Genomic DNA, 18,834 nt, shown 5'->3' on the forward strand with positions numbered 1-18,834 from the left:
TTGTGTGTCCTGCCTCACCCCACCTTTCTAAACTAAAATTACGTCCTTAATTTGCATATGATGTCCAATTGACGTGTCCGTCTTCCAGTATCAGTGTTTTTCTTAGGATGTGCATCATCTCTACGCTTCCTTGTGCATTTCTAAACATTGGTTCTATTTTCCGTTTGTGATGCATCTGTTTGAAAAAAAAACGTTCTGCTTAAGGCATATGGCTCAGTTACGTTTCATTATTAAGTTAAGATAACAATAAGCACTTTGCTCTGCCCTGATACGCCTCTCTTAATCATTTTCATCCCTGTAGTCGGGGTTCGTAGCGCAGCGCGCTAACTGCTGCGCCACCGCTCCCCCCACCACACACGCGCACGCAACCCCAGAGAGCGACTTTTGGGTCAGAGGTAGCCGCATTGCACTGGGGCCGTCCATAAATGACGTCACGCACGTGGGGGGGGGGGGGGGGGTCAGACATTTGTGACGATGTGTGACGATGAGGGGGGGGGGGGTTGAGAAATATGACGTCACCTTAAATAAATATAGACAACACGTTCTACTTAATTAAATAGACTTTTTAACAAATCTTTTCTCCCATAACATCAGAGTGCAGCGCCACATTAAATATGCACTACAATGACAATAGTTCAAAGCGATTTGAAGCATGTTTTATATTTTGGGGGGGGGGGGGGGGGGGGCGGAGCACAGCTTTGTGACGTCATATTTGAGGGGGGGGTCTGACTTTTTGTGATGCCGCGTGACGATGGGGGGGGGGGAGGGTCAAAAATCGTCCAAAATCGCGTGACGTCATTTATGGACGGCCTCCACAGCGTGAAATAGCGCAACAAACCGAACCCGCGTACAGCGAGGGAAGCCCTGGCTGGTTTATCATTCATTAATCTCCAGTTCAGTCACAAACAAATCTCTTAGAGCCGAAGGGAAATTTAGTTTTTCAGGTCCATACGGCTTACTAGAGCCGTTTCAAAACGGGCAAAACAATGTTTTGTGTTTCTCCCCTTGTGATGGGACTTTGTAAGATGAACGTTGAGATTTGTAAGGGGCACGGGGTGACCAATTTGGCCCCGCGGTGTGGTAGCGGGTAGTTTGTGATAAACTACCTCAGGGCGTGACGACCCTGCCTTACGCGAGTCCCAGGCACAGCTGGCCCGGCTGTCAGTAGCTGGTAAGGGCCCCTCCCAGGGTTACGCAGTTTTCTCACTGCCTTGTGAGTGTCTCGGGAGAGTCAATGGCTAAGGGAGTAAACCCCGACAGAAAATCAGGAGTGGGGCCCCTCAGGCGGTTTTGTGACGCACTGCGGCACATTCCCGGCAGCCCCTGCAGCCAAACTGGTACCAAACGTCGTGCTACGCACTCCTTTGGACATCACCGGCAAGGCCGAGGGGGGATCCTGACGCATGGGCAACCCAGGATTTCCAGAATAACCTGCCCGGGCTTTGCACTAACAAGAGGTGCAAAAATGGGGAGAGGACACTCCTCGGCCACCTAATCGTGGCCAAGAAACACGGATGGCAGCAGTCACGGGTTATAAGCTCATTTTAGATTGGCGTAAAAAATGGGCGCCACGGGTTTCCATCGTCGGTGGGAGGGGTCATTGCACCCCAATGGATAGCTACCGCCACCCGCCTCAGGCTGGGCAGCCCCCGGCCAATAAGGTCCTTTCCCGCCACGGCTCACCTGCTCCAATGGGGCTTGGACCTTACGGTTCATCACCAGACAAGTGGGCTGCAAAACTTGCACCAGACAAAAGCAAAACAAAACGAAAGAAGGTTCCAGCCCTTCATTTTGCAAGCTGGAATGTACGCACAATGTGTTCTGGACTCTCCGAAGATCTATTGCAGATTGAGGACATCCGCAAGACTGGAGTTATCGACAGGGAGTTGGCGAGACTCCATGTCGATATTGCAGCACTGCAGGAGACCCGGCTTGCTGGCAGTGGCTCACTACGAGAGAGTGACTACACTTTCTACTGGCAAGGAAAACAGCAGAACGAACCAAGGCAACATGGTGTTGGGTTCGCTGTCAAAAACACACTCCTTGGCATGATAGAACCACCGACTGCAGGCTCCGAGCGGATTCTACTCATGAGATTGCTCACTGCTTCTGGCCATGTAAACATCCTGAGTGTCAACGCCCCAACACTCTACTCACCTCCGGAGATTCATGACCAATTCTATGAAGAGCTTCACAATATTATTCGCAAAATCCCCAGCTCTGAGCACATGTTTCTGTTGGGAGACTTCAATGCAAGGGTTGGGGCTGACCACGACGCGTGGCCCGCATGCCTTGGCTATCATGGCATTGGAAAGATAAATTCCAGTGGCCAAAGACTACTGGAGCTTTGTTCATACCACAATCTCTGTATCACAAACTCAATCTTTCTCACAAAACCATGCCATAAAGTATCATGGAGACATCCAAGGTCTCTTAATTGGCACCAACTGGACCTCGTCATCACCCGACGAGCCCTCCTCAACTCGGTACTCATCACACGCAGCTACCACAGTGCAGTCTGTGACACCGACCACTCGCTGGTATCCAGCAAGGTCAGACTACGCCCCAAAAAGATACACAGACTCAAACAAAAGCGCTACCTACGCATCAACTCTGCCAAGACATCCCTCCCAGAGCTCCCTCGATTTTCCAACACAGCCTTGAGCAGTCCCTACACGACACACCAGATGGAAGCGTGGAGACAAAGTGGGCATACATCAGAGACGCCATCTTTAATGCAGCCATCAATAGCTTCGGCAAGCAGACAAGGCAGAACACAGACTGGTTTGAGGAACACCTGGCTATATTGGAACCCATCCTCCAAGCCAAACGCATGGCGCTCTTGAAGTACAAGCAAGTCCCAAGTACAGGATCGTTAAGGGCACTGAAAGCTGCTCGCAGTGCAGCTCAAACGACCGCCAGACGCTGTGCCAACGACTACTGGGTGAATCTGAGTAGTAGGATCCAACTCGCCTCTGACACTGGCAATATCCGTGCCATGTATGAAGGCATCAAGACAGCCTTTGGTCCAAACATCAGGAGGACTGCCCCCCTTAAATCCAGCACAGGGGCCATCATCACTAATAAACAAGAGCAAATGGCCAGGTGGGTAGAACACTACTCAGAGCTCTACTCACGAGACAACGGTGTAGTAGCTTTAGAACACTTGAGTCTTAAACTGAGGAATAGGGAAGGGGAGTTGTCCCATATCTGGGGCCCCCTCATGAATGCCACTCCAGAGACCCTGAGTTTACTTGACTAAACTGGAAATTAGACTGACTCCCCTCCCTCCCACACACGATAATTCACACCCGCTTAACCAGCCCCATGCATAACCAGCCCCATGCATAACCAGCCCCATGCATAACCAGCCCCATGCATAAGCAGCCCCATGCATAAGCAGCCCCATGCATAACCAGCCCCATGCATAACCAGCCCCATGCATAAGCAGCCCCATGCATAAGCAGCCCCATGCATAACCAGCCCCATGCATAACCAGCCCCATGCATAACCAGCCCCATGCTTAACCAGCTCCATACACAACCAGCTGCTTCCTGACGTATGTACGAAAAAAACTCACTAACTTGTAAGATTCTTTCATGATTGAAATTATAATTTTGGATGGTCGGTGACATTGTATGCTTGTGCGAGGCAGGACACTAAGTGCATGGCTATGAATAACAGACGTGTCATAACATTCCGCCACCGCAAAGATTGTTCCATTGCAGCAGTTACAGCAAATGATCAGATTCCACTTCAAGAAATCTAATCAGGCACCAATGCTGCTGCGTACCCTGTTTGCAGTAGGTACAACGGAGAAGTGTCATCTCCATGGGTCTCATCACACTGGTTTGGCCTCAAACAGTTACCATTTAAAGATATTGGTCCAAGATTATCAGTAACATTGGGTAAGCATTATTTTTGTCCGTAGATATTTTTTCTAGATGTTTACTTTGAGAGCAGCTGTAAGCAGTGGAGAAGTTCCATAGCCGACTCAGCCAAGCGGATTAAAGAAAAACGTGAGAGAACCCATCGGCATCAACACCAGTAACGGCACAACACAAGTCCCATTCAGCAGACGAGCAACTCGTGTCGACAGTGCGATCGATGCTTCCGCTCAAGTTGCTGGGCTCTTCCCACCAGCGTGCAGGAAAATGCTACGAGCAGCTCTTCTCGGCAGTCATCATCGTTTGCGATGGCCAACCCGAAGATTTTTTTTCAGCAATCAAATCCCGCTTGTCTAACTTTTCACCCTTAACTGCTGAAACATATCTATCAAACAGAGCATTGCACGCTAGTTGCCACTCGGTCGTGGTGATATCGCAACGGCACTTATGTCAGTCTGAGTGCACTCTGCAAACTGTGCATATAGACAACACAACAAAGATATTTATGGAGCGGAGGGAGCTCACTGGACAGGAACATGGGATGGATTGCCTCCATACCAGATGTTGTGGTTAATGGGAGGATGAATGGCAATTATGACTTCACACAATTACAATGCACCCATCAACTATTTACAATGTTCAGATTTTATTTCACTATAAATATAAAAGTGGCGTATCCAAAACATTTACATGTGCATTTCAAAAATATTTCAGATGCACGTGGAAATCCAAAGGAAACAGGGACATAGTTCACCTTTACAAAGCAGCCTCCACTGTCACATCATGAGCTGCCTTAAATTATTTGAGGAAAATCGCATGTGAAGAGGAAATATTTCTGTATGTCTTCCATGGGCTGGGTTTGATATAATTTTCAAAATGCCTCCTCCAAACAATGATTTTAAGTTGGTGATATTCATTTTCCATTTTATGAGATGCTGTTGTCCCATTTATAAAAAAAAAAACCCATTCATTCCCTTTATCATAAATGATTCTGGTTGGGTCCTTCAAAACTGACAACTCTTTTTGCATACAATTTTATTTTCAGAGGTACAAAAAAGGTACGTTTTGCATTGTTGTCACTTTATATATATAATATTCTGATAAATTATAACTCGTTTTCAACAACATGCTGCATTTACACGCACGACGAGAAAACAATGTACCATCAACAAATAAAGGTGTTAAAAACTGACAAACACTTAACATTTCCGACCACGAATTCTCTCCAAATAGGCAACAGATCCTCGAAGGCCACAGCAGCAACGCAGTTTCAATCGGTACTTTTGTCAATGCATCCCAAGGCCACTCCCGTTCGTCCAAACAGCAGCAGGGACCGCCCCCACTCGGTGCTGCCCAGGCTGGACAGCAAGCGCATGTCTCCCTCCTCTCCCAGCAAGGCGGCCAGCTCATCGGCCTCCGCGCGGCCGCCACCGCCGCCAGCCCCACGCAGGAGCCGCAGATCCGGCAGGAGGGGGAACTCGGCCAGCCCCAGACGGCGCAGGCGGCGCGCGGCCGCTCGGTAGCACCTCCACGGCTGCGGCTCGACCAACAGGAAGGTGGCGGTGCGCGCGGCGGCCGCGAGGAAACGCCGCAGGCCGGCATCGCCGTGGTGCAGGTGAATCCACATCGTCACCGACATGCACAGGCACAGGTCAAAGCGCGCCCGGCCGTGGCGTCGCAGGAAGGCGTCCAGCGCGGCGTCTCGTGCTGCGGTGTCCATGAAGTCAAACGTCTCGTAGGCGATGACCTCCGGGTGAGGATTGTCGCCCCGTGCACGCTCCACCAGATCGGCGTCCAGGTCGCACGCCAGCACAGACAGCGGCAGCACGCGGGCAACCTGCCCAGAGCGTCCACCCTCGGGCTGGTCCAGCCCCGCCAGGTGCCGATACACAGCCACCGTCAGCTCCTGCGAGAAAACACGAGGACACCGGTGGCGGGTTTGTTTCTTTGCTGGAGAATGTCGTAAAAAAACAGACGTGATGCGAGGATGGAGTACTTCATTATTCATAATGAAAATAAGTTAATACCTCAGTGGGCTTTGCCCGGTAGGATGGGGATGGTTTAGTTTTATTTGTATGTGTTTGGGTGATGTGTTTACCTCTCTTGCACTTTGCACTACTATCATGTTTTGTATTTTTTGTTGTTGTAACGTTCTTACCCTCCTTCTACTGGACGTCTGCGAAAAAGAGCTTTATCGCTCATCGCATTCCTCCAGTATGAATATTTTGATTCTGGCCACAGTATTAGATGCAACTTTATTCAATACAAACCTATGACGCAGTGATTCTAGGTCAAAAAATCCAACGAGACCAAGTTCGATGTTCAGCTACTGACATGAATGCAACTTTAAATATCTAATAAACGCCTCAAACCGGTGATATGTCTGAACCAGTCCTTGACACGCACCTTCAGCAACCTTGATTGCCAAAACCACCCGTGACCAACATGGCATGGCATAGGCCTTCATCCAGCAGTTAATTGACAAAAAGTCTGGAGCTAATGATGAATTTCCATGACTCACGTGTTTGATGAACAACGCGCATATGGGGTAGTGTATTCCATCTGTGGGAGAAAGGTGAAAATGCATTTTTGTAAACATGTCTCAGGCCCATGGCCACCCGCACTACCCCACTGTGACTAGTACACCCCTACACTACCACACAGTGACTAGTACACTACCACACTACCACACAGTGACTAGTACACTACCACACAGTGACTAGTACACTACCACACAGTGACTAGTACACTACCACACTACCACACAATGACTAGTACACCCCCACACTACCACACAGTGACTAGTACACTACCACACTACCACACAGTGACTAGTACACCTTAACACTACCACACAGTGACTAGTACACCTCAACACTACCACACAGTGACTAGTACACTACCACACTACCACACAGTGACTAGTACACCCCCACACTACCACACAGTGACTAGTACACCTCAACACTACCACACAGTGACTAGTACACTACCACACTACCACAGTGACTAGTACACTACCACACAGTGACTAGTACACTACCACACTACCACACAGTGACTAGTACACCCCCACACAACCACACAGTGACTAGTATACTACCACACTACCCTACAGTGAATAGTACACTACCACACTACCACACAGTGACTAGTACACCCCCACACTACCACACAGTGACTAGTATACTACCACACTACCCTACAGTGACTTGTACACCCCCACACTACCACACAGTGACTAGTACACCCCCACACTACCACACAGTGACTAGTACACCCCCACACTACCACACAGTGACTAGTACACCCCCACACTACCACACAGTGACAAGTACACTACCACACAGTGACTAGTACACCCCCACACTACCACACAGTGACTAGTACACCACCACACAGTGACTAGTACACCAACACACTACCACACAGTGACTAGTACACCCCCACACTACCACACAGTGACTAGTACACCCCCACACTACCACAGTGACTAGTACACTACCACACAGTGACTAGTACACTACCACACTACCACACAGTGACTAGTACACCAACACACTACCACACAGTGACTAGTACACTACCACGCTACCACAGGGACTAGTACACTACCACACTACCACAGTGACTATTACACTACCACACTACCACAGTGACTAGTACACTACCACACAGTGACTAGTACACCCCCACACTACCACACAGTGACTAGTACACCCCCACACTACCTCACAGTGACTAGTACACCCCCACACTACCACACAGTGACTAGTACACTACCACACTACCACAAAGTGACTAGTACACCCCCACACAGTGACTAGTACACTACCACACTACCACACAGTGACTAGTACACTACCACACTACCACACAGTGACTAGTACACTACCACACTACCACACAGTGACTAGTACACTACCACACAGTGACTAGTACACCCCCACACTACCACACAGTGACTAGTACACTACTACACTACCACACAGTGACTAGTACACCCCGACACTACCACACAGTGACTAGTACACGCACACACTACCACACAGTGACTAGTACACCCCCACACTACCGCACAGTGACTAGTACACCCCCACACTACCACACAGTGACTAGTACACAACCACACTACTACACAGTGACTAGTACACTACCACACTACCACACAGTGACTAGTACACCCCCATACTACTACACAGTGACTAGTACACTACCACACTATCACACAGTGACTAGTACACTAACACACTACACAGTGACTAGTACACTACCACACTACCTCACAGTGACTAGTACACTAACACACTACCATAGTGACTAGTACACCCCCACACAGTGACTAGTACACTACCACACAGTGACTAGTACACTACCACACTACCACAGTGACTAGTAAACTACCACACAGTGACTAGTACACTACCACACTACCACACAGTGACTAGTACACTACCACACTACCACAGTGACTAGTACACTACCATAGTGACTAGTACACCCCCACACAGTGACTAGTACACTACCACACAGTGACTAGTACACTACCGCAGTGACTAGTACACTACCACACAGTGACTAGTACACTACCACACAGTGATTAGTACACTACCACACTACCACAGTGACTAGTACACTACCACACTACCATAGTGACTAGTACACCCCCACACAGTGACTAGTACTATACCACACTACTACACAGTGACTAGTACACTACCACACAGTGACTAGTACACTACCACACTACTACACAGTGACTAGTACACTACCACACTACTACACAGTGACTAGTACACTACCACACTACCACACAGTGACTAGTACACCCCCACACTACTACACAATGACTAGTACACTACCACACTATCACACAGTGACTAGTACACTAACACACTACTACACAGTGACTAGTACACTACCACACTACCTCACAGTGACTAGTACACTAACACACTACCATAGTGACTAGTACACCCCCACACAGTGACTAGTACACTACCACACAGTGACTAGTACACTACCACACTACCACAGTGACTAGTACACTACCACACAGTGACTAGTACACTACCACACTACCATACAGTGACTAGTACACTACCACACTACCACACAGTGACTAGTACACTACCACACAGTGACTAGTACACTACCACACAGTGACAAGTACACTACCACACTACCACAGTGAGTAGTACACTACCATAGTGACTAGTACACCCCCACACAGTGACTATTACACTACCACACAGTGACTAGTACACTACCACACAGTGACTAGTACACTACCACACTACCACACAGTGACTAGTACACTACCACACAGTGACTAGTACACTACCACACTACCACAGTGACTAGTACACTACCACACTACCATAGTGACTAGTACACCCCCACAGAGTGACTAGTACACTACCACACAGTGACTAGTACACTACCACACTACTACACAGTGACTAGTACACTACCACACAGTGACTAGTACACTACCACACTACTACACAGTGACTAGTACACTACCACACAGTGACTAGTACACTACCACACTACCACACAGTGACTAGTACACCCCCACACTACCACACAGTGACTAGTACACTACCACACAGTGACTAGTACACTACCACACTACCACACAGTGACTAGTACACTACCACACTACTACACAGTGACTAGTACACTACCACACTACCACACAGTGACTAGTACACTACCACACCGTGACTAGTACACTACCAGACAGTGACTAGTACACTACCACACAGTGACTAGTACACTACCACACTATCACAGTGACTAGTACACTACCACACTACTACACAGTGACTAGTACACTACCACACAGTGACTAGTACACTACCACACAGTGACTAGTACACTACCACACAGTGACTAGTACACTACCACACTACCACACAGTGACTAGTACACTACCACACTACCACACAGTGACTAGTACACTACCACACTACCACACAATGACTAGTACACCCCCACACTACCACACAGTGACTAGTACACTACCACACTACCACACAGTGACTAGTACACCTCAACACTACCACACAGTGACTAGTACACCCCAACACTACCACACAGTGACTAGTACACTACCACACTACCAAACAGTGACTAGTACACCCCCACACTACCACACAGTGACTAGTACACCTCAACACTACCACACAGTGATTAGTACACTACCACACTACCACAGTGACTAGTACACTACCACACAGTGACTAGTACACCCCCACACTACCACACAGTGACTAGTACACTACCACACTACCCTACAGTGACTAGTACACTACCACACTACCACACAGTGACTAGTACACCCCCACACTACCACACAGTGACTAGTACACTACCACACTACCCTACAGTGACTAGTACACCCCCACACTACCACACTGTGACTAGTAAACCCCCACACTACCACACAGTGACTAGTACACCCCCACACTACCACACAGTGACTAGTACACCCCCACACTACCACACAGTGACTAGTACACCCCCACACTACCACACAGTGACTAGTACACTACCACACAGTGATTAGTACACCCCCACACTACCACACAGTGACTAGTGCACCACCACACAGTGACTAGTACACCAACACACTACCACACAGTGACTAGTACACCCCCACACTACCACACAGCGACTAGTACACCCCCACACTACCACAGTGACTAGTACACTACCACACAGTGACTAGTACACTACCACACAGTGACTAGTACACCAACACACTACCACACAGTGACTAGTACACTACCACACTACCACAGTGACTAGTACACTACCACACAGTGACTAGTACACCCCCACACTACCACACAGTGACTAGTACACCCCCACACTACCACACAGTGACTAGTACACCCCCACACTACCTCACAGTGACTAGTACACCCCCACACTACCACACAGTGACTAGTACACCCCCACACTACCACACAGTGACTAGTACACTACCACACCACCACACAGTGACTAGTAAACCCCCACACAGTGACTAGTACACTACCACACCACCACACAGTGACTAGTACACCCCCACACTACCACACAGTGATTAGTACACTACCACACTACCACACAGTGACTAGTACACTACCACACTACCACACAGTGACTAGTACACTACCACACAGTGACTAGTACACTACCACACAGTGACTAGTACACTACCACACTACCACAGTGACTAGTACACTACCACACTACCATAGTGACTAGTACACCCCCACACAGTGACTAGTACACTACCACACAGTGACTAGTACACTACCACACAGTGACTAGTACACTACCACACTACCACACAGTGACTAGTACACTACCACACAGTGACTAGTACACTACCACACTACCACAGCGACTAGTACACTACCACACTACCATAGTGACTAGTACACCCGCACACAGTGACTAGTACACTACCACACAGTGACTAGTACACTACCACACTACTACACAGTGACTAGTACACTACCACACAGTGACTAGTACACTACCACACTACTACACAGTGACTAGTACACCCCCACACTACCACACAGTGATTAGTACACTACCACACTACCACACAGTGACTAGTACACTACCACACAGTGACTAGTACACTACCACACAGTGACTAGTACACTACCACACAGTGACTAGTACACTACCACACAGTGACTAGTACACTACCACACTACCATAGTGACTAGTACACCCCCACACAGTGACTAGTACACTACCACACAGTGACTAGTACACTACCACACAGTGACTAGTACACTACCACACTACCACACAGTGACTAGTACACTACCACACTACCACAGCGACTAGTACACTACCACACTACCATAGTGACTAGTACACCCCCACACAGTGACTAGTACACTACCACACAGTGACTAGTACACTACCACACTACTACACAGTGACTAGTACACTACCACACAGTGACTAGTACACTACCACACTACTACACAGTGACTAGTACACTACCACACAGTGACTAGTACACTACCACACTACCACACAGTGACTAGTACACCCCCACACTACCACACAGTGACTAGTACACCCCCACACTACCACACAGTGACTAGTACACTACCACACAGTGACTAGTACACTACCACACTACCACACAGTGACTAGTACACTACCACACTACTACACAGTGACTAGTACAATACCACACTACCACACAGTGACTAGTACACTACCACACCGTGACTAGTACACTACCAGACAGTGACTAGTACACTACCACACAGTGACTAGTACACTACCACACTAGCACACAGTGACTAGTACACTACCACACTACTACACAGTGACTAGTACACTACCACACAGTGACTAGTACACCACCACACAGTGACTAGTACACTACCACACTACCACACAGTGACTAGTACACTACCACACTACTACACAGTGACTAGTACACTACCACACCGTGACTAGTACACTACCACACAGTGACTAGTACACTACCACACTACCACACAGTGACTAGTACACTACCACACAGTGACTAGTACACCCCCACACTACCACACAGTGACTAGTACACTACCACACAGTGACTAGTACACTACCACACTACCACAGTGACTAGTACACTACCACACTACCACAGTGACTAGTACACTACCACAGTGACTAGTACACTACCACACTACCACAGTGACTAGTACACTACCACACTACCACAGTGACTAGTACACCACCATAGTGACTAGTACACTACCACACTACCACACAGTGACTAGTACACTACCACACTACTACACAGTGACTAGTACACTACCACACTACCACAGTGACTAGTACACTACCATAGTGACTAGTACACTATACCACACTGGGACTGGACGAGTCTCACAGCCACGGCTTTGTTCGAGTGAACGTCCCGAGAGTTTCAGAACCTTCCCCAGCGGTCGACGTCCTCAGCCCCGTCCGTGGTAACGTGGAGTTGCGCTCACCCCGCTGTTGCAGCCCATGTCCAGGGCGAGGAACGGCGGCGCGGACTCCGGCAGGAGCCGCCTCAGAAGCTCGCGGGGCAGCAGCGCGACGCGTCGAGCCGGGGGGTTGAAGGCCGCCTAGTTGATGAAGTTCCCGTGGGGAGCCGCGCCTGGCTCCCTCTTCCTCGGGGCCCCGGGCGCTGCCATCTCCTCCCCGCCGTCCTCCTTCTTAATCTCCTCCTCGTCCTCCTCTTTCCTCGCCTCCATCCCTGTGGAGGCCGTAAGCGAGGAGGCTGTCAGGCGGGATCGGCACAAGCAAAAGGAGGGGAGCGGGACGCGCGAGTGTGTGGAGGCACAGTCAGCCATGTTACGTGGGGAATTGAACACCGTAGAGGCACAGTCAGCCATGTTACGTGGGGAAGTAAACACTGTGGAGACAGAGTCAGCCATGTTACGTGGGGAAGTGAACACCGTAGAGGCACAGTCAGCCATGTCACGTGGGGAAGTGAACATTGTGGAGGCATTTCGATTTAAAGCTTTCGTGACTGCAATGATCCATCTTCTTTGGTTCTTTCGGTAAAGTCACGTAGAATGAGAATAAAATAATAATATTCTCACGACGTTTCGGCCACAACACAAGCGGCCTTCATCAGGTGAAGGGAGCGAGACTGTCTGGTAGGACAGCGCTGGAGTGAGAGAGCCACGTTCAGATCACGGCTTTTAAGCTGTGTGAGAGGAACAAAGAGCCTTGACGAAGGAATTAGCATAAAATTTAGCATTGAAAAGGCTGAATGATTAGCTTGTGACTGGTCACAGAAATAGCTATGTTAAAAGTTAAAGCATACACATCCGCAGAGGCACCCATTGTTAAAAGGAATTAGCATAGAATTTAGCATTGAAATAGCTAAATTAAGGCATTCGCTTGTAACTGCTACAGAAATAGTTACGTTGAAGTCAGAGCATACACATTCACCGAGGCACTTAGTACAAATCAAAACAGGAGAATTTAGCATTGAAATAACTAGGCGAATTTAGCATTGAAATAACTGGGTGATTTGCTAGTGACTGGTCACAGAAATGACTACAAATCTGAGCTATTCACAGTACTATATAGTGAACCAATAAAAACTAAAATATAAATTACCTTCATGTTATCAATATGGGTAGCTTTCCTGTAGACAGAGTGGCTCATTGAACCATCATGTCTCCTTTTAATTAAGACATCCAGAAAGGGTAGTTTGCCATCTTTTTCGACCTCCATGGTAAATCTGATGGCTGGGTGTATGGAATTGATGTGGTCGCGGAATTGGTCTAGAGCAGGCTGGCCATGTGGCCAGATGACAAAGGTGTCATCAACGTACCTCTTCCATAAGGTCGGGCGTAGAGTGGCAGTCTGGATGGCGTCAGTTTCAAATTTTTCCATGAATACGTTGGCTACAACCGGAGATAGGGGGGAGCCCATTGGGGTGCCCTCAGTTTGTTTGTAGAAAGTTCCATTCCAGGTGAAGTATGTGTTGGTTAAGCAATGTCTCACCAGGGGGGGTACATCAGTATGCAGTCCTTGATGCTTCAATGATAGCGATGGTGTCAGGTACCGGGACTTTGGTGAACAAGGACACCACATCAAAACTGACAAGCAGGTCGTTTGGGGACAGGGAAATGTCTTTGATTGTCGATACCAGGTGAGTCGAATTTAGTACCGCAGAGGTGGTTTTTCCAGTGAAAGGTCGCAGTATATCAGCCAGAAAACGTGCCAGTTTGTAGGTGGGGGAGCTGATAGTAGAGACGATGGGACGAAGGGGTGTATCTTCTTTGTGTATCTTTGGAAGGCCATATAATCTTGGTGGTCTGGCAGCAGAGGGTTTCAACAAGAACTGTTTGTTCTCATCAATTAATGCTGTTGAATCAGAGATAATTTTGTTCGTTTTGGTGACCAGGCTGTTGGTGGGATCTCTTTTTATTTTTGTATAGCTGCCATCGTTGAGTAGTTCTTGAATTTTGTTGTTATATTCTGTTTTGTCCATGATGACAGTGGCATTGCCTTTGTCGGCTGAGAGAACGACAATATCATCCCTCTTTTTTAATTGAGATAATTCAAAACGTTCGTCTTTGCTGATGTTGCTAGGTGGCAACTTAGCGTTTTTGAGGGTTGCAGCGATTTCAGATCTTGCTACGTCTGCAGAGATGTGACTCAAGCCCTTGAGTGCAACGTCGACATGGGCAATGATATCATTAACCGGTAAGTGTCTCGGTGTGACAGCAAAGTTTAGACCTTTAGCTAAAACGGATTTCAGACCATCAGAAATGGAACTGTTACTGCGATTAATTACGACTTTGTTGACGTCTATCTTTTCGGTGTGTGGATCCGATTTTTTGCTGGAGAGGTGATTGAATTTGGAAATCAAATTGTCCCTACATTTGTTCGACATAGTGGCAGCCGAAGAGGTAGTCATATTGTCTACATGTTCCCAATCCGATGTAGACATTGTTGCTGTCAATTTTAAGTGTGATTTGTAGAGTGTCTTGTCTAACTGATCGAGTTCGGTGCGTGTAAGTCTGATTTTTTCCGAGATAAGAGCGAAGCTAGTTCTAGCTAGAATTCGTTTTGCATTGAGAGAAGTTGCAACAGCAGAGGTTAGTGTAAATGCGGTTGGTATTACCTTAGAGTCGCGGCATCTCTTCAGAAAGGTGAGAGACTCGATTAGTTGAGCCTTCTTATCCCGAAGTCTGTTGAATGATCTTAAGGATGTGTGGAATCCCTCCCCGTAGAGGCGGTTAAATTTCGATTTAAAGCTTTCGTGACTGCAATGATCCATCTTCTTTGGTTCTTTCGGTAAAGTCGCTCCCTTCACCTGATGAAGGCCGCTTGTGTTGTGGCCGAAACGTCGTGAGAATATTATTATTTTATTCTCATTCTACGTGACTTTACCGAAAGAACCAAAGAAGATGGATCATTGCAGTCACGAAAGCTTTAAATCGAAATTTAACCGCCTCTACGGGGAGGGATTCCACACATCCTTAGGATCATTCAACAGACTTCGGGATAAGAAGGCTCAACTAATCGAGTCTCTCACCTTTCTGAAGAGATGCCGCGACTCTAAGGTAATACCAACCGCATTTACACTAACCTCTGCTGTTGCAACTTCTCTCAATGCAAAACGAATTCTAGCTAGAACTAGCTTCGCTCTTATCTCGGAAAAAATCAGACTTACACGCACCGAACTCGATCAGTTAGACAAGACACTCTACAAATCACACTTAAAATTGACAGCAACAATGTCTACATCGGATTGGGAACATGTAGACAATATGACTACCTCTTCGGCTGCCACTATGTCGAACAAATGTAGGGACAATTTGATTTCCAAATTCAATCACCTCTCCAGCAAAAAATCGGATCCACACACCGAAAAGATAGACGTCAACAAAGTCGTAATTAATCGCAGTAACAGTTCCATTTCTGATGGTCTGAAATCCGTTTTAGCTAAAGGTCTAAACTTTGCTGTCACACCGAGACACTTACCGGTTAATGATATCATTGCCCATGTCGACGTTGCACTCAAGGGCTTGAGTCACATCTCTGCAGACGTAGCAAGATCTGAAATCGCTGCAACCCTCAAAAACGCTAAGTTGCCACCTAGCAACATCAGCAAAGACGAACGTTTTGAATTATCTCAATTAAAAAAGAGGGATGATATTGTCGTTCTCTCAGCCGACAAAGGCAATGCCACTGTCATCATGGACAAAACAGAATATAACAACAAAATTCAAGAACTACTCAACGATGGCAGCTATACAAAAATAAAAAGAGATCCCACCAACAGCCTGGTCACCAAAACGAACAAAATTATCTCTGATTCAACAGCATTAATTGATGAGAACAAACAGTTCTTGTTGAAACCCTCTGCTGCCAGACCACCAAGATTATATGTCCTTCCAAAGATACACAAAGAAGATACACCCCTTCGTCCCATCGTCTCTACTATCAGCTCCCCCACCTACAAACTGGCACGTTTTCTGGCTGATATACTGCGACCTTTCACTGGAAAAACCACCTCTGCGGTACTAAATTCGACTCACCTGGTATCGACAATCAAAGACATTTCCCTGTCCCCAAACGACCTGCTTGTCAGTTTTGATGTGGTGTCCTTGTTCACCAAAGTCCCGGTACCTGACACCATCGCTATCATTGAAGCATCAAGGACTGCATACTGATGTACCCCCCCTGGTGAGACATTGCTTAACCAACACATACTTCACCTGGAATGGAACTTTCTACAAACAAACTGAGGGCACCCCAATGGGCTCCCCCCTATCTCCGGTTGTAGCCAACGTATTCATGGAAAAATTTGAAACTGACGCCATCCAGACTGCCACTCTACGCCCGACCTTATGGAAGAGGTACGTTGATGACACCTTTGTCATCTGGCCACATGGCCAGCCTGCTCTAGACCAATTCCGCGACCACATCAATTCCATACACCCAGCCATCAGATTTACCATGGAGGTCGAAAAAGATGGCAAACTACCCTTTCTGGATGTCTTAATTAAAAGGAGACATGATGGTTCAATGAGCCACTCTGTCTACAGGAAAGCTACCCATATTGATAACATGAAGGTAATTTATATTTTAGTTTTTATTGGTTCACTATATAGTACTGTGAATAGCTCAGATTTGTAGTCATTTCTGTGACCAGTCACTAGCAAATCACCCAGTTATTTCAATGCTAAATTCGCCTAGTTATTTCAATGCTAAATTCTCCTGTTTTGATTTGTACTAAGTGCCTCGGTGAATGTGTATGCTCTGACTTCAACGTAACTATTTCTGTAGCAGTTACAAGCGAATGCCTTAATTTAGCTATTTCAATGCTAAATTCTATGCTAATTCCTTTTAACAATGGGTGCCTCTGCGGATGTGTATGCTTTAACTTTTAACATAGCTATTTCTGTGACCAGTCACAAGCTAATCATTCAGCCTTTTCAATGCTAAATTTTATGCTAATTCCTTCGTCAAGGCTCTTTGTTCCTCTCACACAGCTTAAAAGCCGTGATCTGAACGTGGCTCTCTCACTCCAGCGCTGTCCTACCAGACAGTCTCGCTCCCTTCACCTGATGAAGGCCGCTTGTGTTGTGGCCGAAACGTCGTGAGAATATTATTATTTTATTCTCATTCTACGTGACTTTACCGAAAGAACCAAAGAAGATTGTGGAGGCAGTCAGCCATGTTACGTGGGGAAGTGAACATTGTGGAGGCAGTCAGCCATGTTACGTGGGGAAGTGAACACTGTGGAGGTAGTCAGCCATGTTACGTGGGGAAGTGAACACTGGAGGCAGTCAGCCATGTTACGTGGGGAAGTCAACACTGTGGAGGCACAGTCAGCCATGTTACGTGGGGAAGCGAACACCGTGGAGACAGTCAGCCATGTTACGTGGGGAAGTAAACACCGTGGAGACAGAGTCAGCCATGTTATGTGGGGAAGTCAACGACGTGGATGAACATTCCGCCATGTTACGTCGGGAAGTGAACAACGTGGACACAGTCGGCGACGTTCCAAATACAGACTGTTGGGGCAAGTGCTGTTAGCGAGTGGCAGCACCGATTAAGATCGGCACTGTGGCACACGACGGGGTGGTTGGCCAACACCACGCCCGGCCGCCTTTGTCTCCCCCAGTGGCGATGTTTACTACACACCGCACACCAGGTACTCATTTGAGGCTGAGTCGACCTAGGGGGAAGGGGGGCCCAGGACCGGTTCAGATAATCGCCATCGCCGGTGTTTGTTGGCCGTGAGCGGGATTCGAACTCGTGTAGTCGGGGTTCGTAGGGCAGTGCGCTAACTGCTGCGCCACCGCTCCCCCCACCACACACGCGCACAGCAGCTCCAGAGAGCGACTTTTGGGTCAGAGGTAGCCACATTGCACTGGGGCCGTCCATAAATGACGTCACGCACCTAGGG

General features: G+C 47.8%; 1 protein-coding gene across 1 annotated transcript; it reads right to left on the minus strand.

Annotated features, from left to right (window-relative positions):
• Window positions 1–4,514: 4,514 nt before the first annotated feature.
• LOC116938829 (pre-miRNA 5'-monophosphate methyltransferase-like) lies at window positions 4,515–13,106 on the minus strand (the record flags this gene model as incomplete). The annotated part of the gene is made up of 3 exons (XM_032946525.2): window positions 4,515–5,793; window positions 6,409–6,449; window positions 12,842–13,106. Coding segments are annotated over 3 exons (942 nt in total), but the record flags the coding sequence as incomplete, so codon positions are not given.
• Between the last annotated feature and the right edge of the window lie 5,728 nt (window positions 13,107–18,834).

This window comes from Petromyzon marinus, unplaced genomic scaffold (genome assembly GCF_048934315.1).
Source record: "Petromyzon marinus isolate PM22_M1 ecotype Great Lakes invasive population unplaced genomic scaffold, UKy_Petmar_22M1.pri1.0 PM_Scaffold_2, whole genome shotgun sequence".
Classification (NCBI taxonomy): domain Eukaryota; kingdom Metazoa; phylum Chordata; class Hyperoartia; order Petromyzontiformes; family Petromyzontidae; genus Petromyzon; species Petromyzon marinus.